Source organism: Carlito syrichta, unplaced genomic scaffold (assembly GCF_000164805.1).
Source record: "Carlito syrichta isolate Samal-C Ts95f unplaced genomic scaffold, Tarsius_syrichta-2.0.1 Scaffold316221, whole genome shotgun sequence".
In the NCBI taxonomy this organism is placed as follows: domain Eukaryota; kingdom Metazoa; phylum Chordata; class Mammalia; order Primates; family Tarsiidae; genus Carlito; species Carlito syrichta.
The window spans coordinates 410,515-436,743 of record NW_007260317.1 but is presented as its reverse complement, the minus strand read 5'-3'; the positions used below and the strand labels follow the sequence as shown (position 1 = coordinate 436,743).

At 40.6% G+C, this 26,229-nt stretch overlaps 1 protein-coding gene across 1 annotated transcript in view; it reads left to right on the top strand.

Annotated features, from left to right (window-relative positions):
• Positions 1 to 26,229, top strand: part of HPSE2 (heparanase 2 (inactive)) — a 651,318-nt gene that overhangs the window by 410,177 nt on the left and 214,912 nt on the right. Inside the window, exon 5 of the mRNA XM_008073956.1 lies at positions 3,090 to 3,261. Coding sequence (XP_008072147.1) covers positions 3,090 to 3,261 — 172 coding nt within the window. The remainder of the gene's footprint in view (positions 1 to 3,089; positions 3,262 to 26,229) is intronic.

The following is a 26,229-nucleotide window of genomic DNA, read 5'->3' as shown; positions in this document are numbered from 1 at the left end:
TCAAATGTTGACTATAAGTGGCAAAAGCATGTAGCCTGGCTGTGTTCTCAATCTCAGGGGAAAGCAGTCAGTATTTCACCATGAAGTATGATGTTAGTGCTAGGTTTTTCTTAGGTGCCCTTTATCAGGCTGAAGAAGTTGTCTTCTATTCACAGTTCATTGACAGTATTGTCAGGAGTGGGTGCTGGATTTTGTCAGAAAAATTTTTGTTGCATTTATTGAGATGGTAATGTAGTTTCGGTCTTTCATTCTATTAATATGGTATTTTACATTAGTTAGATTTTGATATTAAATCAACCTTGCCTTCTTGGCATATGTACTACTTAGTTGTGGTGTATAATACTTTTTATATGTTGCTGGACTTGCTTTGTAAATTTGTTAGGGATTTTTGCATCTATATTTATGAGGAATATTCATCTGCGGTTTTCCTGTGATATCTTGTCTGGCTTTGGTATCGGGGGAATATTGGCCTTATAAAATGTTTTAAAAAATGTTTCTTTCCTTTTCCATTTTTGAGCAGTCTGTGAAAGATTGGTATTATTTCTTATTTATATGTTTAATAGAATTTACCAATGAATCCATCTGGATCTGGACTTTCTTTGTGGAAAGATTTTTAATTACTTAATTCAGTCAGCGGGTTTTTTTGGTATTTGTTATATGTCTATTAAAATTTTCTATTTATTTTGAAGTTCAATTTAATAATTTCCACCAAGCATTTCTTAAGCTGCATCTTGCACATTTTTATATGTTATATTTTCATTTTGTTCTAAATATTTTTTATTTCCTTGTGATTTACTCTTTGACCCATGGATTCTTTGTTTAATTTCTAAACATCTGTGAATTTCCCACATTTCTTTCTGTTGTTGAATTTTGGTTTAATTCTATTGTGGTCAGGGCACATCCATTGTATGATTTTAATTCTTTATATTTATGAGATCATGGCTTAACACATGATCTGCCCTGAAAGATGTTCTATGTGCACTAGAAAAGAATGTGTGACCTGCCATTATTAGGTACAGTGTTTTGTAGATATCAATTAAATCAAGTTAGCTCACAGTGTCATTCATGTCTTCTATATCTTTGCTGATTTTCTAGACAACTGTTTTATCTATTATCGAGAATGTTGTATTGAAGTCTCCTTTTATAATTGTTGAATTTTCTATTTCTCTTTTCAATGTTGTCAATTTTGCTTCATGTGTTTTGGTGATGTTGTCAGGTATGTATTTGTATACCTGTTATATCTTTCTGAAAAACTGAGGCTTTTTTCTCATTATAAAATGCTCTTTTAGCTGGGCTTGGTGGCTCAGCCTGTAATCTTGTGCTTTGGGAGGCTGAGATGAGTGGATTGCCTGAGCCCGCGGGTTCGAGACCCACCTGGGCAACTTGGTGAGACCTCATCTCTACAATAAATTAAAAATTAGCCAGGCATGGTAGCACACACCTGTAGTTCCAGCTACTTGGAAGGCTGAGGCGGAAGGATCGCCGGAGCCCAGCAGGTCGAGGCTGCAGTGGCCGGGAGCGGCCACTGTACTCCAGTCCGGGCAACAGAGTGACACTCTGACTCAAAAATAAATAAATAAATAAAATGCTCTTTTAACATTATAAAATGTCCCATATTGTCACTAGTAATGTTTTTGTCTTAGTCTATTTTGTCTAATAGCAGTTCAGTTATTCCAACTCTCTTATGATTACTGTTTTCATGATACATCTTTTTTATTTTTCACTTTTAACCTATCAGTCTTTGAATATAAAAATCTATCTTTTTAATTCAATCTTTTTTATTCAGTCCGACAATTTCTGCTTTTAACTGGAGTGTTTAATATATTATACATAATTATTGATATGATTGAATTTACATTTGCCATCTTGCTGTTTTTCATTTATCTCTGACTTGCTTTTCTGTCTTGCTTTTATTGACTTTTAAAGAAATGTTGGGCCAGGTGCGGTGGCTTAAGCCTGTAATCCCAACACTTTGGGAGGCCACGGTGAGGGGATTGCCTGAGCCCACCGGTTCAAGAACAGCCTGGGCAACTTGGCGAGACCTCATCTCTACAATAACTCAAAAAATTAACCAGGCATGATAGCATGCGCCTGTAGTTCTGGCTACTTGGAAGGCTGAGGTGGAAGGATTGCCTGAGCCCAGAAGTTCGACACCAGGGTGGCCTTGAGCGTGCCACTGCATTCCAGCCTGGGTGACAGAGTGAGACTCAGACTCAACAATAAAAAAGAAATATTGCCTAGAGTACTATATGAATTCTTTTGCTTTGTTTTGCTATTTTCTTAGCAGAAATCCTTAGCCTAGTCACTCTCTCTCCAGTCTTTATCTCCATCATGGCATGGCACTCTTCCCTGTGTGTCTGAACTTCCTTCTGCTTTCTCTTATAAAGACAGCAGTCACTGGATTTGGGGCCAAGGCTAATCCAGTATGACCTAATCTTTCTGTTTGTTTTTGAGACAAGATCTTGCTTTGTCATTCAGGCTGGAGTTTGGTGGTAGGATCATAGCTTAGTCTCCCAAGGAGCTAAGACTACAGGCATACACCACCATGCCCAGCTAATTTTTATTTTTATTTCTGTAGAGATGAGGTCTTGCTATGTTGCCCAGGCTGGTCTTGAACGCCTGGGCTCAAGCAATCCACCCATCCTCAGCCTCCCAAAGTTCTGGTATTATAGGAACGAGGTACTGTGTTCACCCAACTGACCTTATCTTAACTATTTACATATTCAAAGATCTTACTTCCAAATCAGGTCACATTCTGAAGTTCGGACAGACATAAATTTGGGAGGAGTGGATTGAGCAGGGAATATTATTCATTCCAGTACAACATTCATCATAAAATATAACCTGAAAACCAATATGATCTCTATTGAAGATTAGTTTGAAAATGAATAGAACAGCAAGATGGTACTGCTTTTTGCTACCCTGACCTTTTTGTTTGAGTGGTTCCTTAAGTTAAGATAATGCACCCTCTCTATTTTGGTTATTTTACTCATACTATTAAGAAAAAGGCAGAGAAACCTGTGGACAGGAAAGGGTTGGCAGGGCCTTACCCTTCTCAACTCTGACTTATGTGTCTGCTTTTAATCTAGAGCCAAATAACTATCGGACCATGCATGGCCGGGCAGTAAATGGCAGCCAGTTGGGAAAGGATTACATCCAGCTGAAGAGCCTGCTGCAGCCCATCCGAATTTACTCCAGAGCCAGCTTGTATGGCCCCAATATTGGGCGGCCCAGGAAGAATGTCATCGCCCTCCTGGATGGGTAGGTCAGATTACTTAGTTGTTCTCTTGGCATTGTTCGTTAAATGTAATGAATTCATGTGTTTTTATTGTTCTTGGTTACTTTTGGTCTAAAGAAGAAAGGAACTTCTGTATAGTGGCCTTCCCCACCCTAACACAGAGATTCTCCATCAAACAGTGGAAGAACTTCTCATCTCTCCAGCCCTTCTGTAATCAGCAAAGGATGGTGGGACAGGGAAGTGCTATCACAGACGAGGGTGGACTGGAAGGGCTGCGGTGTTGCAATAATCACAGTTAATATTACAGCATTTTGTAGCATCATTCTAAATTATTAAAAAGCAAAAAAATCACTCTCTATTCCAGTGACCTCTTAGAGAAAGTGAGGCATTACAAAATCTTGGCCAGCAGAGCTGAATTAAAAAGTTGAGAAACACAGCAAATACTAGTAGTATTACTTACTACTTAAAATAGTAATAATTACTTAAAGTAGTATGTTAAGTATTATTTAATACTTAAAGTAGTAATAAAATGTAATACTTAAAGCACAACTCAACTGATAGACTTTTTAGCAAACATTCTGGAGAGTTGCTACTACTTAATTTATTTAATTTTGACAGAATCTGGTGATCATTTTTTCAGCTTTGGTATGGATGAGATACAATGTTAAATGGTCTCTGGCTCATTCCTGCCAGTGGGCCAGGTTCAAACTGGGTAATTGAGACATCCGTGTAAGTCGGGCCCAATGATACAGGAACAGAGGAGTGTTCTGACTATGAGTTTGTTGCCAGTAAAGAGCTAGAATTATGACCAAGGGGAGCCATGGTGGTATGAGGAAGTCTAAAGATGTATGCTGAATCCAAGGCCCAAAGTGAGGCTGTAACTGGGGCAGGAAGGTGAGAACAATGAGGTTGGGAGATTCAGGAGTTCATCTGGACAAGGCACTCCATTTATATGGCATCTCGCCATCTTCTGGAGCAAGTTGGCTTATTCCTGCAAACCCAAAGATGATCAGGACACTTTCCAGTCAAGTGCACAGAACAAATGAAGTTAGAGAAGTGTCATACAAATATAAACAAGACATACAGGAGAGGGACACCTGTGTCTCCTGGATGACCCAGACTCTCTCCTCCTTTTTCTGGTGACTTTGTCTTGATCTAAGTTTAGGAGCATAGCAGACATTGCTGAGGAGTTGGAAGGGCAGAAAGGTGGACGTTGTAGCAGCATTAACAACCTGAACTTTAATTTTAGGCATTTTTCTCTTTACAAAAGTCCCTGAGCTCTTACTTCAACTCCTGTTCTTTCCTCATGCTTCTCTTTTCTTCCTTTCTCTCTTAGGAGAAATGTCCCTTCCCCTGACCTTTTTTTTTCTTATTTTTGGGCAGGAAAAATTTCTTATTTTTGTCCCTACTCAAAATATGTCCCTACTCACAAATATGTCAGTTCCAGGCTTCCCTTTGCATACTTCCACTGAACTTTGAAATTATGCTGTGGATGTGTGTGTTGGGAGTGTGTGGGTAGGATGGAGATGGAGAAGTTGGTTTCATTTTTCCTGTTACAATTAGGGTATAAGAATCATGTGTATAGGACTCGCCATACAGTGTGTATACACAAAGCTAATAACTGTCATTTAAATCCACATAGTTATTCTTTTTATCCTTTTTCTTTAATGGCTTGATGAATATATTCCCATAGGATCTAATGTTCTATAGCAAGCATTCATTCATTCTGCAAGTATTTCTTGAGCAACTACTATGTTCCAGGAATTATATTCGGAACTGGGTTAATAAAAACAAATACTCTCCTTGCCCTCATGCAGATTCTCTAGGGTGGGTAGACATAGGCATTCATCAACTCCTCTTAAAACCAAGACAATAGCAAGGAAAGATACGTGGTGCTATGCAAGACTGTAAGGGCTGGGGTTTGATTATGTCAGAGAGGTCACAGACCACCTCACATTCCCCAAAGAAGTGACACATAAGAGAGAGAGAGAGATTGAAAGTGTGGTCTAAAGCAGCAGTCTCTACCCTTTTTGGCATCAGGGACTGATTTCATGGAAGACAATTTTTCCACATATTAGCGCAGGGTCGGGGGATGGTTTGGGGGTGATTCAAGCACATGACATTATTGTGTACTCTATTTCTATTATTATTACCTTATAATGTATCGTTAAATAATTATACAACTCACCATAAAAAAAAAAAGAAGCACAGATGGAGGTGGTAAATAAAATAATGGGCAGGCCATGTGCAGACTAAAATAAGTGTCGGATTCTGACTTAAAGCCTGCCACCAGATGCAACTGTCCAATTGAAGTACAATCAACTCACTTATCACTCACTAATAGGTTTTTTTTTTGAAAGTAGGATTTATTAAGAGGACAGAAAAGCTCCCACAGTGGGAGGAGACCCGAAGGGGCTGCCCACCAACAGTGTTCTTGTTAGGGTACGGACAGCGTGAGGGTGTACAGAGAGGTGAGAGGCGCAGGGGAGAGGGGCCTGCGCAGCCCCGCCGGAGCTGGCAGGCCGGAGGCGCACTGAGAACCCAGAGATTCGAGTAAATGCAAAGAATTGCAAGGTGAGAGAAGAAGAGATTTAAGAAAAGTTCACCCTCCACAGACAGGGAGTGGGCCTACACTCTAGGTGAGTGTGGCGTCGTAGCCCCCCAGGCTTAAATCCTCTTCTTGGAGATGTTGCACGTGACAGCCGTGACTTCCTTATCGATCACTGTGGATGTCTTGGAGAACCTGTGACACAGAGACCCACTAATGTCCGTCCACATGATCACAGCCCCTAGAGAAGGGCATGACAAGGATTCTAATCCTCCTGCACCTTCCCAAATGACATTCCTTAGACCTAATGGAGGGTGCACCTCCCCTTATCTCCTAGGCTTTCCCAGTGGGTAGCTTCGGGGGATCCTTGGCTTCCCCTAGATAGGGCCCAATTTACTGGAAGATGGAATCCCCACTTGCTCCCCCTCTGAGCGGTCACAGCTTTTGTAATTATAAGTTTTATGACTTTTATAATCCTTGCCCAGTGCATGATGTCTTAGGCCTTGTAAATTCCCTTTACTTTAGGCAAGCTTGATTGCCACTATGAGAGACCTCTGATACCTGGCACCAGGAAGTCGATTTCTGAAAAGACAAAGTCGGCAAAGTTAATTTTACTAAGTGTGCATTTCTCCAAAAGCATAGCTTCTACTTTCTTGTCACTGTGTCAGGGTTTAAGAACAAGATGAAAAATGGCTTCCTACTCTCGTTCTGCCCTTTCAGTTTTGATATGAGTCTGCAAGCAATTGATTTATTACAGTCTCTGTGCATTCAAACCTCATTGTTAATGTAAATCTGTTTTTGCAGCTGCTCCCCAGGGCTAGCATCTCCACCTGAGTTCCACCTCAGATCTGCAGGCATTAGATTCTCATAAGGAGCAGGCAACCTAGATCCCTTCCATGTGCAGTCTACAGTAGGGTTTGTGCTCCCAGGAGCATCTGATGCCACCTGCTGCTCTGACAGGAGGCATAACTCAGGCGGTCATGCGAGTGATGGAGAGCGACTGTAAATACAGATGAAGCTTTTCTCCCTTGCCGCTCACTCCCTGCTGTGCAGCCTGGTTCCTAACAGGCCGCGGACTGGGACTGGTTGGTGCCTTGGGGGTTGGGGACCCCTGGTCTAAAGAACAAATCAGACTTAACTAGACAGAGTGAGACGTGAACAGTGTTCATGTTCTCAGGAGCAAGAAAATCATGTGCAAATGCCCTGAGGGTGAAAAAGGGCCAGGCTGGCTGGAGAAAGGTACCATTAAAGACATAATCAGGAGTCTTGTTATCTAGAGGTCTGTAGGCATCATGAAGGACTTAGAATTTCTTCTATGTGCATTTGGGAAGATATTGAATGTTTTTTGTTTGTTTGTTTGGAGTTGGAGTCTCACTCTGTCACCCAGACTGGAGTGCAGTGGCCGCTCCCGGTCACTGCAGCCTCGACCCGCTGGGCTCCGGCGATCCTTCCGCCTCAGCCTTCCGAGTAGCTGGAACTACAGGCGCGCGCTACCTCGCCTGGCTGATTTTTGATTTATTGTAGAGATGAGGTCTCGCCAAGTTGCCCAGGCAGTTCTAGAACCCACTCACCTCAGCCTCCCAAGGCACGGGATTACAGGCTGAGCCACCGAGCCCGGCTCTGAATGTTTTTAAGTTGGAGGAAAATGACTTACTATATAAAAAGCATGTCATGTCTATGTTGTGGAAAAGGGATTGGAGAGGAAGCAGAGATGTCAGTGATAAGGCTGCGGCCATCATACCAAGACAATGAGGGACCTTGGCTGGGGGGGTGACAGCAGGGCACACTGCTAGAGGTGGAATCCATAGTGGATTCATGTATGATAATGTGACACAGGGATGCGTATGGAATGGGTAGGTGACATTGTCATTTACTAAGATGAGAAGACTGGGGAATAACTGGTTGTGGGAAGAAAACCATGACTTTGGTTTTCATATTCATTGTGCCTGAATCTAAATGAAAATGTCAAGTATATCGTTGACTCTGAGTCAGGGGATCCAGGTCTCTGCTAGAGATATTACTTTGGGGATTTAAAGCCATGGAAATAGAGGACGTCATTGAGAGAGAGTATAGAAAGAGAAGAGTCAGAGGCTTACGAGAGGACCCCCTAGGAACTTGCACATTTAGAGACATAAGAAAAGAGGAATGGCTTTGGAGGTGAGAAGACAGGAGAGAATGAGATGCACACAGACCAAGAAAAGAAATGCTGAATAAGGAGGGAGTGCTGCTAGGTGATGACAAGATCATGTAACAGGGGGACAGAGGAGTGCCTTTGAATTTGGCAATATGTAGGTTGCTGGTGACCTTGAGAAACACAGATCAGGGGAACAGTGGGAATAGACCTTGGATTACAATAGTTAAGAGTGAATGAGGGGTGAGAAGTTAGAGACAATAATGTAGACAACGACTCGTAGGGGAGTTCTTTCTGTGAAGGAAAGATTTTTAAATGAAGGGAGATGTGTGGTCAAGGAAGGTGATGATGTTTTTCCTTTTAATGTGGAGGGTATTGGAGCAGGTTTGTAAGTTATTCTCTCCGTGAGGGAACAGCTGATTGGTAGGAGAATGAGCTCAAGTGAGAGTCCTTTTAGGTTAGAAGAAATGGAATCCATAGGGACTGGGCTTCATTAAATGGAGGAGCAATTCCTCCAGGGCAACGAAAGGTAAGAAACAAATATTTCTCTAAGTAATAGTTTAAAAACTCATACTTAGGAGAATCCTCTACCTAGAACATAAGTGCCCCATCCTGGTGTGCATGCATTTTGTAACTGTGAATACATAGATGTGGCTTGTTACGAATAAGACAAGACTCTCGGACACAGTAATAAGCAACAGATCAAAGAAATGAGCATGTGGCAGGGTATTGTGGTGGCCACTGGTGGCTCCACTTCCTCCATACCTAAAAATAAAAATAGGACTTGAAAGACTGGAGAAAATCAGCCGGACTCGGTGGCTCAGCCTGTAATCCCAGCACTTTGGGAGGCTGAGGCAGTGGATTGCCTGAGCCCGCGGGTACAAGACCAGCCTGGGCAACTTGGTGAGACCTTGTCTCTACAATATATACAAAAAATTAGCCAGGCCTGGTAGTGCGCGGCCTGTAGTTCCAGCTACTTGGAAGACTGAGGTGGAAGGATCGCCTGAGCCCAGCAGGTCGACACTGGGTTAGGCGTGAGGGTACCACTGCACTCCGAAAGAAAGCAAGAAAGAAAGAAAGCAAGAAAGAAAGAAAGGAAGGAAGGAAGGAAGGAAGGAAGGAAGGAAGGAAGGAAGGAAGGAAGGAAGGAAGGAAGGAAGGAAGGAAGGAAGAAAGAAAGAGAAAGAAAGAGGACTAGAGAAAGAAAGAAAGGACTAGAGAAAGAAAGAAAGGACTAGAGAAAGAAAGGACTAGAGAAAGAAAGAAAGAAAGAAAGAAAGAAAGAAAGAAAGAAAGAAAGAAAGAAAGAAAGAAAGAAAGAAAGGACTAGAGAAAATCATATAAGGCAAGGGAAAATACTGATAAGGACTTTTTTCTTTTATGTGCCGAAAAAAAATGGAGATTCATCTTGCTTAATGTATACATACTAAACAGAATGAAATAAATATAACTAGAAACATAGACATCCCTGGCAACTTGAACTAGCAATAACAACATTGTCAGCACTCTCAATCCTCAGCACTGTTGTCTTTTCTATTCCTTCTGGTTGTGTAGATACAATTTTCCATAGTTGTAATAATTGTGTGTACATCATTTTGAGTTCTGCATTTTTACGCATGGCTTCATGTGCCCCTTTCCTTATCTCTACAGAGCTCTCATACTTGTCATTTTTAATAGCAATAAAGTATTCCACTGTGTTCATGTACCAAAGTATTAATTCCCTCACTGTTGGGCATTTGGGCTGTTTCCAGTTTTTGTCTGTAATATATAGCACAGCTATAAACATTGTTATACAAATAGGTTTTTTATTTCTTTTGAATTACATCCTTGGGCTGTATTCCAGAAAGTTGGGTTTCTGGGTCAAACAAAGTATCTGATAATTTTTATGGCTCTTATATTTGTTGCCAAATTTCTTTTTAGAACAATTCCACCAGGTTTCAAGGCAGCAGTATACTAATATGTCTTCTCCCCCAGTGTCTTACAGCAATGAGTATCATCGTTTTTATTAACTTATTCTACTTTAATTAATGTGAGTTCATGCTGCACGCTTCTTTAAACTTGAATCCTATTAATTGTGAAAAGAGCTGTGTATTTTTCAAATCCTTATGTTGTTTTATTTTCTCTTATCTCATTTGGTTATTAACACAATAACCATTTTGTCTGAGGCCCAGACCAGGAGGCCATTCTAGATTCAGTCCTGTGCTTTGTTCGTGTACTCAATTAGTTAAGTTCTGTAATTTCTGACTTCTCACTATATTTTTATTTTAAACCTTATTTTTTTCCTAAATGATTTCTCTACATCTAGTCTGAGACTAGTAATTTTTTCGTATAGATTTCTGAGTAGTTTTTGGGGTTTTTTTGTTTGTTTTGGCTTCTTTGTTTTTTTGTTTTTTGTTTTTTTAAGATGAGGGTCTCACTATGCCCAGGCTGGTCTCAAACTCCTGGGCTCAAGTGAACCTTCTGCCTCAGCCTCAGAATACCTGGGACTGGTATACAGTAACGGGCACACATCACCACTCCCAGCTGAACAGTTTTTATTTACTTTTTTTAATGCGACGTCTGATCGAGTCACTCTTGCTTGAAATCTCAACCCTTTCAGATGAACTTTTGGCCTTCAAGGTCTGTGCCTGCCTAACTTTGCAGCTACTAAGCAGCCATGGCCCTGTACAACCCGCCCTCTAGCTATGTCAAAGGACAGCAGATGCGAATTTCAGAAGATGCCACACTCTTTTGACCTTCCCCCCTTTTTATTTTATTTTGCGTGATTTTGTTTTGAATGCTCCCCTCTCCTCTTGTTTTGCCTCCTTCCCTAGAGCTTCTCTGAGATGTTCAGGAAGGACTTCTCATGGTCTCCTCTGTCCTGGCATGGTATGTTGATGAATTTTCTGTTACAGTATTTATCAAAATGATGATTATGTTTGTTTACACAAATGCCTCCCCTGATAGACTGTAGACTAGGATCAGGACCCCATATGTTTTTAATTCATTCTATATCTTCAGAGCCTAAGAATACAGTAAGTGTCTCATAAATGCTTATTGAATGAGTATCTCTCTTTTTTTTTGAGTTGTAGTCTCACTCCATCGCCCAGGCTAGAGTGCAGTGTCACACTTACAACCACCCCAGCGTCGACCTGCTGGGCGATCCTTCTGCCTCAGCCTTCCAAGGAGCCAGAACTGCAGGCATGCACTACCATGCCTGGCTAATTTTTTTATTTATTGTATTCTCGCCATGTTGCCCGGGCTGGTCTCAAACCCACAGGCTCAGGCAGTCCTCTCGCCTCAGCCTCCCAAAGGGCTAGGGTTACACCACACCCAGCCGAGTAGTATCTCTCTTATTCAACAACTGACTTAAGGCCATCTAACACCAAAAAAGTATGCATAATCATGGTTGTGAAACATTGTAAATCACTGTACAAGTAATGATCTGATGAAATTATGGTGATTTTTAGAATTCATAATAATAAACTTTATTTTATAAAACCAAAACAATTTTTCAGCTTAAAAATTTTTTCACTGATACATAATAATTGTACGTGTTTATGGAGAACATGTGGTATTTTGATACATGCATACATTATGTGATGATCAAATCAGAGTAATTAGGACATCCATTACCTCAAACAGTTATCATTTCTTTGTGTTGAGAATATTTCAAATCTTTTCTTCTAGCCATTTTGAAATACGAGTACAATAAATTATTAACTATTGCCACATTAGTCCTATCAAACATTAGAAATTATTCCTTCTATCTAACTGTATTTTCTCTTCACTCCCACAACCCCTGTCTTTCCCAGCCTCTGGTGACCACCATTCTGCTCCCCACCTCCATGAGACCCACTTTCCTAGCTCCCACTATGAACGAGAACATAGAATATTTGTCTTTCTGCGCCTGGCTTATTTCATGCAACATACTGTCTTCCAGTTCCATCCATGTGGCTGAAAATAACAGAATTTCATTCTTTTTAATGGTTGAGTAATATTCCAATTTGTACTTATATCTCATTTTCTTTGTCTCTTCATCTGTTGATGGACCCAGGTTGGTCCCATATCTTGGCTACTGTGAACAATGCTTCAGTAAGCAAGAGAGTGCAGATACTTCCTCCATAAAATTTCCTTTCTTTTGGATACACACCCAGCAGTGAGATTGATGGATAAGCCTTTTTACTTAAGTAGTTACAGAACTAAACAGGACTGTCTTCTCAGTTAAGATATGAACTCCATGAGGACAAATCAAATCTTCCTGTTTGTCTCTTCAGGGATTAGCATGTTGCCTAGAAAATGGCAAGTACTTGATAAAATTCTTGTTTTATTGTCTTCATTTTCTCCTTTGGGAACTGGCTATTTCTAGTAACTGATTTTTACCTAACAGCATGAATAATAGTACTTTAGGGTTACATCAGTCTCCTCTGCTTTCATTTTGTAAACTTTTATGCATTATTTCTGTAATGACAATTTTATCTTAATCCATTACTTTTTTAACCTTGAAACATGATTTTATTATTTCAAAAGTTTATTTTTATTATATTTTTCTTCAAGAAACCCTGCCCACAAAATAGAGATCCAAGTCCAAAGAAAGTTTTCTCTTAAAAAAAAAAGAAAAACTATATATTCAACAACAGAGAAAAATCTGCACTGCAACCTTGAAAAATCTACTTAGTTTTTACTTTTTAAATATGAATACAGGCATAAATCATTTTATTGTACTTTTCTTTATTGTGCTTTACAGATACTGCATTTTTTTTTTTACAAGTTGAAAGTTTGTGGCAGCTCACTTCATGTCTGTGTGTCCCATTTTGATAATTCTCACAACATTTCAAACTTTTAAATTATTATATCTGTCATGGTGATCTGTAATCTGATGTTTGAGGTTATTGTTGTAATTGTTTTGGGACACCACTCATGTACGATGGCAAACTTAATCATTAAACGTTGTGTGTTCTGACTGTTCCACGAATCAGTCATTTCCCTGTCTCTCTCCCTCTCCTTGGGCCTCCCTATTCCCTGAGACACAACAGTATTGAAATTACTCTGATTTAATAACCCTACAATGGCCTCTAAGTGCTCAAATGAAAGGAAGAGTCACGTATCTCTCAATTAAAATAAGAAAGAAACTGGGTGCCTTGTGCCAAACAGCCAAGTTGTAAATGCAAAGGAAAAGTTCTTGAAGAAAATTAAAAATGCTGCTCTGGTGAACACATGAATTATGAGAAAGTGAAACTGCTTTATTGTTCACGTGAAGATTTTAGTGGTTTGAATAGAAAATCAAACCAACCACTGCATTCCTTTAAGCCAAAGCCTAATCCAGAGCAAGACCCCAACTCTCTTCAGTTCCATAAAGGCTAAGAGAGGTGAGGAATCTGTAGAAGAAAATTTGGAAGCTAGCAGACAGTGGTTCATGAGATTTAAGGAAAGAAGCCATCTCCAAAACATAAAAGTACAAGGTGAAACAGCAAGTCTGATGTAGAAACTACAGAAAGTTCACCTGAAGATTGAGCTAAGACAATTAAAGGTGGCTGCACTAAACAACAGATTTTCAATGTAGATGAAGCAGTCTTCTATTAGAAGCAGATGCCATCTAGGACCGTCTTTCATAGCTGGAGAGGAGAAGTCAAAACTTGGCTTCAAAGCATCAGAGGACAAGCTGACTCTCTTGTTAGGGATTAATGCAGCTGATGACATTAAGTTGATGCCAGTGCTTGCTTGCCATTCTGAAAATCCTGGGCCCTTTAAGAAGTACAATAAATGTACTCTGCCTGTGCTCTGTAAATGGAATAACAAAGCCTGGATGACTGTACATCTCTTTATTTTTATTTTTATTTTTGAGTTGGAGTCTCCATCTCCCAGGCTAGAGTGCAGTGGCACACTCACAGACACCTCAGCATCAACTTGCTGGGCTCCAGCGATCCCTCCACCTCAGCTTTTCTAGTAGCCAGAACTACAGGCACATGCTACCACACCTGGCTAATTTTTTATTTACTGTAGAGACAAGGTCTCACCAAGTTACCTGGGCTGGTCTCAAACCCATGGGCTCAGGCAATCCACTCGCTTCAGCCCCCCAAAGTGCTGAGATTATAGGCTGAGCCACCAAGCCCAGCCTCTTTATTCTTTACTGAATATTTTAAGCCCACTGTTGAGACCCACTACTCAGAAAAACAATATTTATTTTAAAACATTACTGTTCAGACAATACACCTTGTCAACCAAAAGGTTTGATGGAGATGTACAAGATTACTGTTTTCTCATGCCTACTAACACAGCCTTCATTCTGCAGACTGTTGATCAAGAAGTAATTTTGACTTTCAAGTCTTATTATTGAAGAAATACATTTCATAAGACTATAGCTGCCATAGATATTGATTCCTCTGATGGATCTGGAAAAAGTACATTGAAGACCTTCTGGAAAGGATTCACCATTCTAGATGCCATCAAAAACATTTGTTATTCATGGGAAGAGGTCAAAATATCAACATTAACAAGAGTTTTGAAGAAAGTGAATTCCAACCCTCATGGATGATTTTGAGGGATTCAATACTTCAGTGGAGGAAGTAATTGCAGATGTGTTAGAAATAGCAAGAGATCTAGAATTATAAGTATAGTCTGATAAAGTGACTGAATGGTTGCAATCTCATGATGGAACTCGAATGGATGATGATTTGCTTTTTCCTGATGAGCAAATAAAGTGCTTTCTTGAGATGGAGACTATTCCTGGTGAGGATGCAGTGAACATTGTTTAAATGATAATGAAGAATTTAGAATATTACGTGAACTTGGTTGATAAAGCAGTACCAGGGTTTGAAGGATTGACTCCAACTTTGAAAGAAGTTATACTCTTGGTAAAATACTATTAAACAGTATTGCATGCAACAGAGAAATCTTTTGTGAAAGTAAGAATCAATCAATGCGGCAAACTTCACTGCTGTATTATTGTAAGACATTTTTACTGCCACCCCAGCCTTCAGAAACCACCATGCTGATCAGTCAACACCAAGGCGTCCTCCACCAGCATAAAGATTACAACTCGCTGGATGATCATTAGCATTTTTTAGCAATAAAGTATTTTTAAATTAAGTTATATACATTGTTCTTTTAAAAATTTTATTAATTTTATTTTTTTTGAGTTGGAGTCTCACTCTGTCACCCAGACTGGAGTGCAGTTGCTGCTCCCGGCCACCACAGCCTCGACCTGCTGGGCTTGAGTGATCCTTCCGCCTCAGCCTTCCAAGTAGCTGGAACTACAGGCGCGCGCTACCACGCCCAGCTAATTTTTTGATTTATTGTAGAGATGAGGTTTCACCAAGTTGCCCAGGTGGGTCTCGAACCTGCAGGCTCAGGCAATCCACTCACCTCAGCCTCCCAAAGCGCAGGATTACAGGCTGAGCCACCGAGCCTGGCTACATTGTTCTTTTAGATGTAATGTATGTGATGCTGTTGCATACTTAATAGACTACAGTATAGTGTAAACATAACTTTTATATGTACTGAGAAACCAAAAAATTTGTGTGACTCTTTTTATTGCAATATTTGCCTTATTGCACAGGTCTGGAACCAAACCCTCAGTATCCCTGTGGAATATCCATAGAGAGTCAATTGACCACAATACATAAGAAAGAAACCAGTAGCCCAAATGAGAAAAACTAGGATAAATAAATTAAACAACTGACCCAAAAAAGGATTATAATTCAAGATTCAGTACTTTAAAAATAAAAATATGTAGCCGGGCTCGGTGGCTCAGCCTGTAATCCCGCACCTTTGGGAGGCTGAGGTGAGTGGATTGCCTGAGCCCACGGGTTCGAGACCCGCCTGGGCAGGCGAGACCTCATCTCTACAATAAATCAAAAAATTAGTCGGGCGTGGTAACGTGCACCTGTAATTCCGGCTACTCGGAAGGTGGAGGCGGAAGGATCGCCGGAGCCCAGCAGGTTGAGTCTGCAGTGGCCGGGAGTGGCCACTGCACTACAGTCTGGGCGACAGAGTGAGACTCCAACTCTAAAAAAAAATTAAAAATAAATAAAAATATGTAATTAGTATCCTTATTAGGATATAGAAAGATATTGCACTTATAGAGTAAAAACACACTTTTATGAAAAAAGGTACAATCAGAAAAAAATGATTTTTTTGAAACCAAACAATATACTTGCTGAAATCAAGTCTAATAAAGCTTAAGCAATGATTTCTTAGATACAATGCTAAAAGCATAAGTGATAAAAGAAAACAGTGATACATTGGACTTTATCAAAATTAAGGACTTCAGTGCATCGAATGACACCAACCAAAACGTGAACAACACTCAGAACAGGAGAAAATATTTGCAAGTCATAGATCTGATAAGGGATTTGTATCAAGACTGTATATATAGAACTCTTACAACTCAGCAAAAAAAAAAGACAGCCTAATTAAAATATGGGCAGAAGGGATTTGAATAGACATTTCTTCTAAGAAGATATACAAATGACCAATTAGCACATGATGTTTAACATTGTTAGTCATTAGGGAAATGCAATCAAAACCACAGTGAGATACCCCCTCATACTTACTAGGATGGCTATAATTAACAAGATATACAATAACAAGTACTGGAGTGAATACAGAAAAATTGGAACCTGGATACCCACCCTGCTGGTGGGAATATAATAGGATTTAACTGCTTTGGAAAACAGTCTGGCAGTTCATTAGAACGTTAAACGTGGGCAACCCCCTCTGGTCCTCCCCTACTCTGGGAGCTTTTCTGTCCTCTCAATAAATCCTGCTTTCAAAAAAAAAAAGTTAAATGTAGTCAACATGTGCTCACACTTTTTTTCCTAAGAGAAATGAAATGTCTTCGCAAAAGTTGTACACAAATATTCATAGCAGTATCATTCATAATAGCCAAAAGTGGAAACAATCCAAATGTCCATCAGTGGATGAATGGACAGATAAAAGTGGTGTATCTGTACAGGAGAATATTATTAGACAATAAAAAGAGATGACGTTCCGATCCCTGTTACAACATGGATAAATCTTGGAAACTTTATTGTCGGTGAAAGAAGCCAGTCACAAAAGGCCACGCATTGTATGATTCCCTTTACATGAAATGTCCAGAATAGGCAAATCAATGAAGATAAGTCAGGGCTGCTCAGGGCTGGTAAAGACTGTGGGGAAATGGGAAGCGACTGCTACTATAGGGTTTTTGAATGAGGACATATTCTACAATTAGACTATGTTAGTGGTTACAAAACTTGGTAAATACACTCAAAACTATGGAATGGAACACTTACGGGACGAGTTGTCTGGTATATTTCCCAAAATCTTCCAAGAGTCTAATTGGAAGATAAAATCAAGAAAGTGTCCTATAAAAAGAACTGCAGGCAGAGACAGAAAACTTGAGATCAAATGTTACTGATATAGAGGACCGAATAAGTGTACCCAACAGCTGCCTGGTAGGAGATCCAGAGCCAGAAACAAGAAAGAAAAACGTGGCCCCAGGAAGAAAGAAAGCTTTACCAACCTTGGCAGTATAAAAGTAAAGGGACAGTTGACAGAAAATAGAAGGTAGAAATGAATAGAAGGAATAACACACCTGAAGGCTGATATCCTTCTAAACTATATGGGGATTCAGAAAATATTGTCCAAGCCATTGGAATAATATATGGGGCGGTGGAGGAGAGGAAGCCCAGTAAACCAAGCTCATGGAGTTTGCTGAACTCTTGGTTAGAATGACTTATGGCAGCACTTTCTTAACTGTGCTCTGGAGAATATCAGTTCTGCAGGATATTAACATTTTGTGAAGGGGGAAAAAATAAAAGGTTCCATGGTCAAGGAAGTTTGACAAGTACTGGGTTCCACACATTTACTGAAACACTTTCCGACACCTTTAATTCATTAGTTTACATTCTGAATCTCCACGAAGGGATTTAGCATGCAGAATTTTCTGAATTTATTTGACCACAGAGTCTTATTTTCCGAGGCCATCTTGAGGGACTAGTGCTTCGCTAACATGTTTGCACCACACTGACTTAGGATGTAGGCTCTGTCTGGGATGAGGAATGGCAGTAGAGCAAACACTGCAAAGAGAATCGCAATTCGGAGAACTCAGGGAGCCCGGACTATCTGAGTAGCCTCATGGCTGCTCTGCTTGCTTCCACTGGAGTTCCACCCCAGTCTGTCTACCACCTGGTTGCCAGAAAAATCTTTTACAAGCGAATTCATATGACGTCAGTCACTTGCTAAAGACTCTTTAATGACTTTTCATTGCTCTTAGAATAAAATGTAATCCCCTTCCCATGGCCCGCAGGGCTCTACCATGAACGCTCTGGCCTCTATCCAGCTCTTCATTTTCACCTTCTGCCACATCCCCTTTTTCTTTCTGCACCCAGGCCTCCCTGGCCTGGCATGCACTAAACTTCTACCCTGCGGGTCGGAAGTGTTCTTCTCCTCCATGAGAGTGCTTTCTTGAGTAACCTAGCGAAGTCATTCTCTATCTGGAAAACTTCATCAACCTTGACAATGTAAAATAGAGGGACACTTGGCACAGATAGAAGATAGAGATGGGAAGAAGACATATCGCATATGAAGAGTGATAGCCTTATATACTATGTGGGGATTAAGAAAATATTGTCTAAATTACTGGAATGATACATGGGGAGAGGTGAGAAGAGGGGACCCAGTAATATTTCATCTCGGATTTTCTGTCTCTTTCTAAAGTTCTTGGTATGAGAGATTGCCTTGATTTTATCTTCCAATTATTTTATTAGATTCGTAACTGCTTCTACACACTCCACTAGTTCTCTTTATGGCATTTATTACAACTTGAACTATATATTTCTTTACTTGTTGGTTGTAGATTATAAACTCCACGAGGGAAGAAAATATGTCTGTTGTAGCTACCATAGTATATGCAGTGCTGGCATGAAGTCTAGCACATAGTGAGTGCACAAATGTGTTGAATGAATGAAGAGTGGAAGCTATCTCAACATTCCTAATACACAACCATGGTCTTCTATTTTCTCTAACAGTGACTTGCTATAGCAGAATGGTGAAGAGACTAGATAATACCTGGATTATGCAGTGGAATATTCTAATCTGAACCTGTATTCGAGCAGAAAGTTCTCTCTTTTGCTTTCTCTTCCCATGGCAGCCCAGAGAGCTTTGGAAAACATGCCAATTTGAGCAAAGGGGATAGACGCAGAACAAAATTAGGAACTAAGTAATGGTCGTTGCCTTCACTGCACACCATACGATGCAGACCATATGTCAGTATAAGCCAGAAATAGAAAAGCTCCCCTTTTATATCTTTGGTTGCGTCTAATTACCAACACGCCTACTAAGTACCTAATGCTAATGAATAGACTCCATGTCTTATTCGAAGCATGAGTAGCTATGAAGGCTACATGGGTGGGTGAGGACGGAAATTTCACTGTATTCCTATATACAGGCCTCCATTATGACTTTTGTGGACCCCAGTCACTTTTGACTTCATGGATCCCTTTCTCCTGAAAGACATATTCAAAACTATATGTTACAACTCTCTCAGCATAAAGATAAATCTGGAAACTATTCTTTTAAATTAAGTCTTCATTTTTTCTTCTAATTTCAACCTGACCCATAAAATTATTGTAGTCCTAGGTATTGTGCCTGCCTTGTGGAATGGAGAAGTCAATCCTGCCTGCATATATGTCAAGGAGAGAATGCAAAGAGGGACAAATGTAATTTGGGGTATTTACTTGCGTTCACGCCACTCTGGACATCAGTCTCCTCACAGGGGGATAGTAATACGTTATTTATGAGTTCCCTTTTCGCCTTTACCTTCCTGAGTTCTAAGAAACTTCGTTTAGCACAGAACAGAAAACTTGTGTTTCCTAATGTATAACAGCGGGCTTTTATTTTCTCTCGTAGTGACTCAATATAGCAGGATGGTGAAGAGGCTAGATTAGACCGGGATTATCTACCAGCTGAGTCCCCTTGAGGAAGTGCATAACCTCCCTAAAGCATGTCTCCTCATCTGTAAAATGGGACAGAGGAGATGACTGAAATCTTGGGTTTGTTGTGAAGATACATGGGATAATGAATTTAAAGTGCGTTCCTTGTACACGCTGGCACCTACAGAAAAGTTGGCAACAATCATTCAGAGCCGATGTATTTCCAAGAGGAAAAGGCAGGTTTTAGTCTCATCACTTTTTTGCGTGTGACTCCATGTGGCTTTCCAAGCACTTCAGAGAATTGAGTGAGGAAAGGAAATCGAAGGATTGGCTACAGTAACATGTCAAGATAATGAGGGTAATCGCAGCTTTACTTCCTGCCTAGAAACCTGTTTAGGCCACATTCTGTTTGGAGTGGGAAGATGCACAGCTGGGGACAATTTGGTGCACAGAATAATTATCACAATGTTATTCCTAATAATTGTTCTGTTTTATTTCAACTGAGAAAGAGTTATATGACTTGACAAAACTACAGAAGTAAAGAAGAGAACAATATATTACTCTTAGTTTATAAGCAGATAATTTCCATCTTTCTGCCTCTAGAGAGAGACCAAAGCTGTTCATTGCTCATTAACACAGAAGCACTGGCTACTGCAAAGTCTGCTCCCTAGCCGAGGAGTGTGTTAACGACCAGCTACTTCTCAACGTGTTTTCTTTTACCTTTATTTATTTTTTGCTGGAAAGAACTTTGTTCCCGATAGGAAAAGTAGCCTAATCTTTTTTTTTTTTTTTTTTTTTTTGAGTTGGAGTCTCACTCTGTTGCCCAGACTGGAGTGCAGTGGCCGCTCCCGGCCACCACAGCCTCGACCTGCTGGGCTCCGGGGATCCTTCCGCCTCAGCCTTCCGAGTAGCCGGAATTACAGGCACGCGCTACCACGCCCGGCTGATTTTTTGATTTATTGTAGAGATGAGGTCTTGCTGCCCAGACAGGTCTCGAACCCGCGGGCTCAGGCAATCCACTGACCTCAGCCTCCCAAAGGCACAGGATTACAGGCTGAGCCACCGAGCCCGGAGTAGGCGTCTCACTCCGTTGCCCAGGGACATGCTCATGGCCACCCCAGCATCGACCTGCTGGGCTCAGGCAATCCTTCTGCCTCAGCCTTCCAAGTAGCTGGAACTATAGGCGCATGCTACCATGCCCCAAAATAATTTTTCAAGTAATTTTAGGAATGAGGGCTCACCAAGTTGCCCAGGCTGGTCTCAAACCCCTAGACTCAGGCAGTCCCCTCATCTCAGGCTCTCAAAGTGCTGGGATTACAGGCTTGAGCCACCGCACCGGGCCTAGCCTAATCTTTTACCCAAATTCAAGCTTGTGAGTTATCGCCATTGTGATGAAAGGTGTTTCTGTCTGCCTCCTGGTATCAGAGAAGTCGGTCTGGGATGGGATTAGAAAGAACGTTGGAGAAGGAGACTGGAGGCCTAGAGCGTAGACTTAAGTGTGATACGTTTCCAGGCAAATGGTCATGAGAAATATTCTTCCTTGATTTCTTCTTTTCGACTTTTTCCTCCCTTCCCTCTTTTTCTTTCCTTCATAACCCTGCTTTCTCCTCCAAGAATGCTCAGCCCTTGGAGGAGCTGCTAAAATGGGAATTTGCCAAAGGTGTGATCCGTGGTCCTCCTGAATTAGAAGCACCTGGAGGGATTGTCAAGCCTGCAGCTTGAGTCTTAGGTTCTAGCTCAAACCCACTGAGCCGGATGTTTGGGGAGGGGACCTGGATATTGATATTTTAAATGAAGGCCTCAAGGAATTTTTTTGGCACAACAAAGTATAAGAATCGCTACCCTGTAATATAGGCAGAACAAGTTGTATTATCTTTATTTTACAAATCAAGAAATGCAGATGTGCAAATGTTCAATGATTGGCCAAGCTCTAAAGCCAGAACCAGGAAGAAGAAACTCACATGCACTGAGTGCCAAGGGTGCCAGGCACTGCCTTTGCTCCTGCATGTATGTTTTCTTGTTAATCCTCACAATACCTTTGGGAAGTGGGTGCTGTTCTCTCTATGCGACACGATCCAGAGAGGGCAAACAACTTACCCAGGTCACGTGGCTAATGAGCTGGGAGCCAGTTCTCCAATCAGGTATCTGACTCCAGGGTGCATGTTCTTTCTACTCTGTGGTGCTGGTTTTCTGAACCTTCCTCTTTCAGCTGACCTGAAAAGTCTAGCATGCAAAATAAGATAGTCTCCATTCCCCCTCACTCCACAGTGTTCACTCTCACAGAGTCAGCTTCATCCTAGGGCTCAAGCTTTTGGAAAGTTTGCTTTTCCATGTGAAATCCATAATGACATCCGGAAGTATTTTCCCTCCTTCTCACCAGGCTCCACAGCCAGGTCAAATCATCTCAGGTTAATTACAGCCTTCTTTGCTCGAATCCAAGTCTTCACAACTTCCTCAGCAGCATTTTGGACGCCGAGGCATGTCTGTGATGATCTCCCCTAACCAGCGCCTTCCAGTGCCAGCCAGAGCCTTCCAGATCTCTTTCAACATCTTCTCTCATCGTCCCCATTTCCCTGCCTTTTTCTTCATTCCAGTCAAGCAAAATCTGGTCCTCCTGGTGTGTTATTCTCTCACATCTGCCTCCGTCTTGTTCCAGACGTTGTCCTACAGCCTCCCTCCCCCCAAGCCCCCACTAGCAGCAATTAGGCATCTTGGGGGCCCGCTCCAGATAATAATGTAATAATGCCTGGCGCCCTATCTCAAGAAGGATTCTCAGGCCAACTCTGAGATGAATGGGGAGTATTGAGGTCTGTTACCGCAGGCTCAGGAAAAGGGAACACCAGCACACGAACACAAATCTGCCATCTCTGCGTGGTTGTAACAAGGACTTTAAAGTCAGAATTGGGTTTGAATTCCAACTCTGCAGTTTGTTACCTGGGTGATCTTGAGCACAGTTTCTCACCTATAAAATGAAGCTGATAATATCAGCCTTAGGGGGTTGTAAGATATGTAAACTGCTCACCAAGTGCCCGCAAATGCTAGTCAGCAAATGGTAGTTAACTCATTTTTCCTTCTTCATCCAAGAATCCTCCTTAAGTTAAACCTCCTAGTGGTAACTTTTATAGACAAGAGAGCTTGAAGAGTCTCACTCATCTCAAATCCTGTGTAGTGAAGGCTCAACAAATCTGTCAAACTAAGGGAAATATAAGCTCAAAGGGAAGCCTAACTAGAGATCTGCACTAGCCATTGAAGTCAACAAGCATAGAGCTATGCTGTTGATGAGTCTACTGCCAATGTGATAGATAGATAGATAGATAGATAGATAGATAGATAGATAGATAGATAAGGTGGGAGAGGAGAAGGGAGAGGTGGGGAAAGAGGGAGGGGAGGAAAGGAGAGAGAGAGGTCAACATTTCACTTGCTCCTTGTATCACCCAACAAAGCGCAGTATACAGGGGGTGCCAAAAAATGTATAAACATTTTAAATTTGCTCGAAAGATTTTGTTCCTCAAATGAATGCTAGCGTCACCATGCAACAGGCAGCACAAAGAAAATGGTGGAAGCATGGTTGAGCAAACATCATGCTACACATTGCTACCATAATTTAATTTGACGAAGAAAATTAACACATAGATAACACCTTTTAAAAAGTGAAATGTGTATACGTTTTTTGGCACCCTCGGTATAGTTAGCCATGGAAAACTAAGTGGCTTTGAACCAAATGGAATATACCTCCACATTTGTTTATCTAGCATTTAGCCTGGTTTACCGTGGCGCAAGATGAATAATTTTCTCACAGGTGTCTCCTAGGCCAACTGGTCTAGAATGACAGTCACATCTTGTTCATGTTGGCCACATAACCAAAGATTCTCTTGTGGACAAGAAAGCTCAGACTGCTGTACTCGTATGGAAGTGTGTACTCATATAGACTTCTAGGTCCCTGTGAAGGATGATCTTCTTTCTTGGGACCAAAATGCAGAATCCAGATTTTAGGGTTGTGCTTTGTGGTCCAGAAGTAGAAATCAAACCCCAAAGACGCTGAATAAAGATGGGCCTTATTATAAGAGAGAGCTGTGATATGCCCTGGGAGAGAAGGCTCAACAATATTTTAGATACGTCATATGTGCAGGTGGATAACAAAGGAAAGAAATGCTCTCAGATTGGAGTCCCCTGGGAGAGCAAAGTAACTCTCACAATGAAAGGAGATATTTTGTTCTCTTCTATACCAGCAGATTGGCTGCAATGGGAAGACCCCAAATACTGAAATGTCCACTTGGCACTGATCGATTTTGTCCCTGTCCCCATCCCCCTCTTGTCCTTCTTTGCATGACCAGAGATCAACAGGAGGGCAGACACCCTCTGTCCTCTGAGATCATAATCCAGGTTTTTGTCTCGTAATTCAGGTATGGAAGCATCCAGCCTTGGAAAATCGAGATCTTCCCCTCTTGTCAATAGTCGCTCCCCGGTCACCTTGAACTTGTGCATTCATAGCCCTAAATCTAGGGATTAGAGTGGAGGTAGATGGCTGGAAATCCTTGGATAATATCAGACCCGGAACAAAACTTTGCTATCCCAGAGGTATTTCACTCCTGACAGCACTATTCTGTGCGCCTGTTATTCCACCTCTAATATTACTGCTGTGGAACGTTTTGCAGCTGTGTTGAAGTTATTCATGTATGTGGTTTGGGCTGGTTTCCGAGAAACAGGCAGAACTAGAGAGCAGAAGAATCCATCACTGTTAGATCTGTTCAAAAAAAATAATGATCTTTTTTGGACTTGCTGTCTTTCTCAGTGCCAATATAGACATAAAAACAGAGTACAGGAATGGCATAGATGCCTATTTACAAGATATAGAAAGTCTTGATTTTCAAGAAAAAAGCATGAGGGTGGGGAGAAGGCCCCAAACTCATTGACTACAATGTATGATCTTTGGAATTTTATCAAACTGGTTTCCTTGATGTGTTATTTCTCTGGTTAGTGTTTCCTTTTATAGGTTTTGTTAAAAAAATTATTATTCAAAGACTTCTGAAAACAGAATATTTGTCCCATTTTAGATGAATTTTTTTTAACACTTCTCAAAAGACAAGGGTGTGTAGTCATCCATATTTTGGACATTATTTGCAAATTTGATTGTACCTCCTCATACTAAGTGTGGAAATGCTTCCATATGTTCGAAGTTGGTCTGATCATTTTGTAAATAGGAAAAAGGGAAGAATGTATTTTATAGCAATTATTACATGAACGTGTGTTGAATAATGGTGTCTCCTCAGAGTTGGCTGAAACAGCTTTTCTACTACTGCCTCAACATACCACTAAAGTTAAATCGATAATATCATTTGTTTAAAAATATTACATTTTAGCTAGGCTCGGTGGCTCAGCCTGTAATCCCGCGCCTTTGGGAAGCTGAGGTGAGAGGATTGCCTGAGCCCGCAGGTTTGAGACCCACCTGGGCAGCGAGACCTCATCTCTACAATAAACCAAAAAGTTAGCCGGGCATGGTAGCGCATGCCTGTAATTCCGGCTACTTGGAAGGCTGAGGCGGAAGGATCGCTGGAGCCCAGCAGGTCGAGGCTGCGGTGGCCGGGAGCAGCCACTGCACTCCAGTCTGGGCGACAGAGTGAGACTCCAACTCAAAAAAAAAAAAAAATTAAATTAAATTATGATGAAGGTATTTTTAAATATAATAAAACCAAACCATATTTTACTATTTTGATTTCTTATACAAAATAAGATATTAAGTAAGGATCTGACCTTAATTATGTTCCCAAATAGACAAAAAATAACATAGCACTATTTGAAAAAAATACTCCAGTTTTTCAGATATTAAATTCCTTTTCATGTAATAAATTCCAATATGCAAGTGTTTTAAAAATCAATTTTGTTCCCTAGGTCTCTTTCTAAATCTTGAGCTAGACATGTCTTAGTTATTGCAGCATTTGTGATATATTTTAGTATCTGATAGATCAAATAAATGCCTCTTCATTATTTTAATTTTTCAAAAACTTATTGGCTTTTTCCAGATGAATATTAGAATGATTTTGTAAAGTTTCAAAATCATCTGTTGAGATTATTATAGCAGAATTTCAATTAGCTGTACTTTACAATAAGACCATACATTAATTTTAAAAAGAATAATTGTTCTTTCAGAAATCGCCACGCTATCTTCCAAAGAGGTTGCACTAGTTTGCATTCTCACCAGCAGTGTAGACTCGTTCCTTTACCCAAATAATCAATGTTTGTATACCTAATCCTGAATTGTACCCCACATCTTTAATAAAAAAATAAAAAGAATAGTTGGTTTTTCTCTCCGGGATCATGATAGCTCTTTTTCTATATTTGATTTTTAAAATAGTTCTCTCTAAACTATTTAATATTCTATTTATAGGTCAATTATATTTCTTTTTTTTTTTTTTTTTTT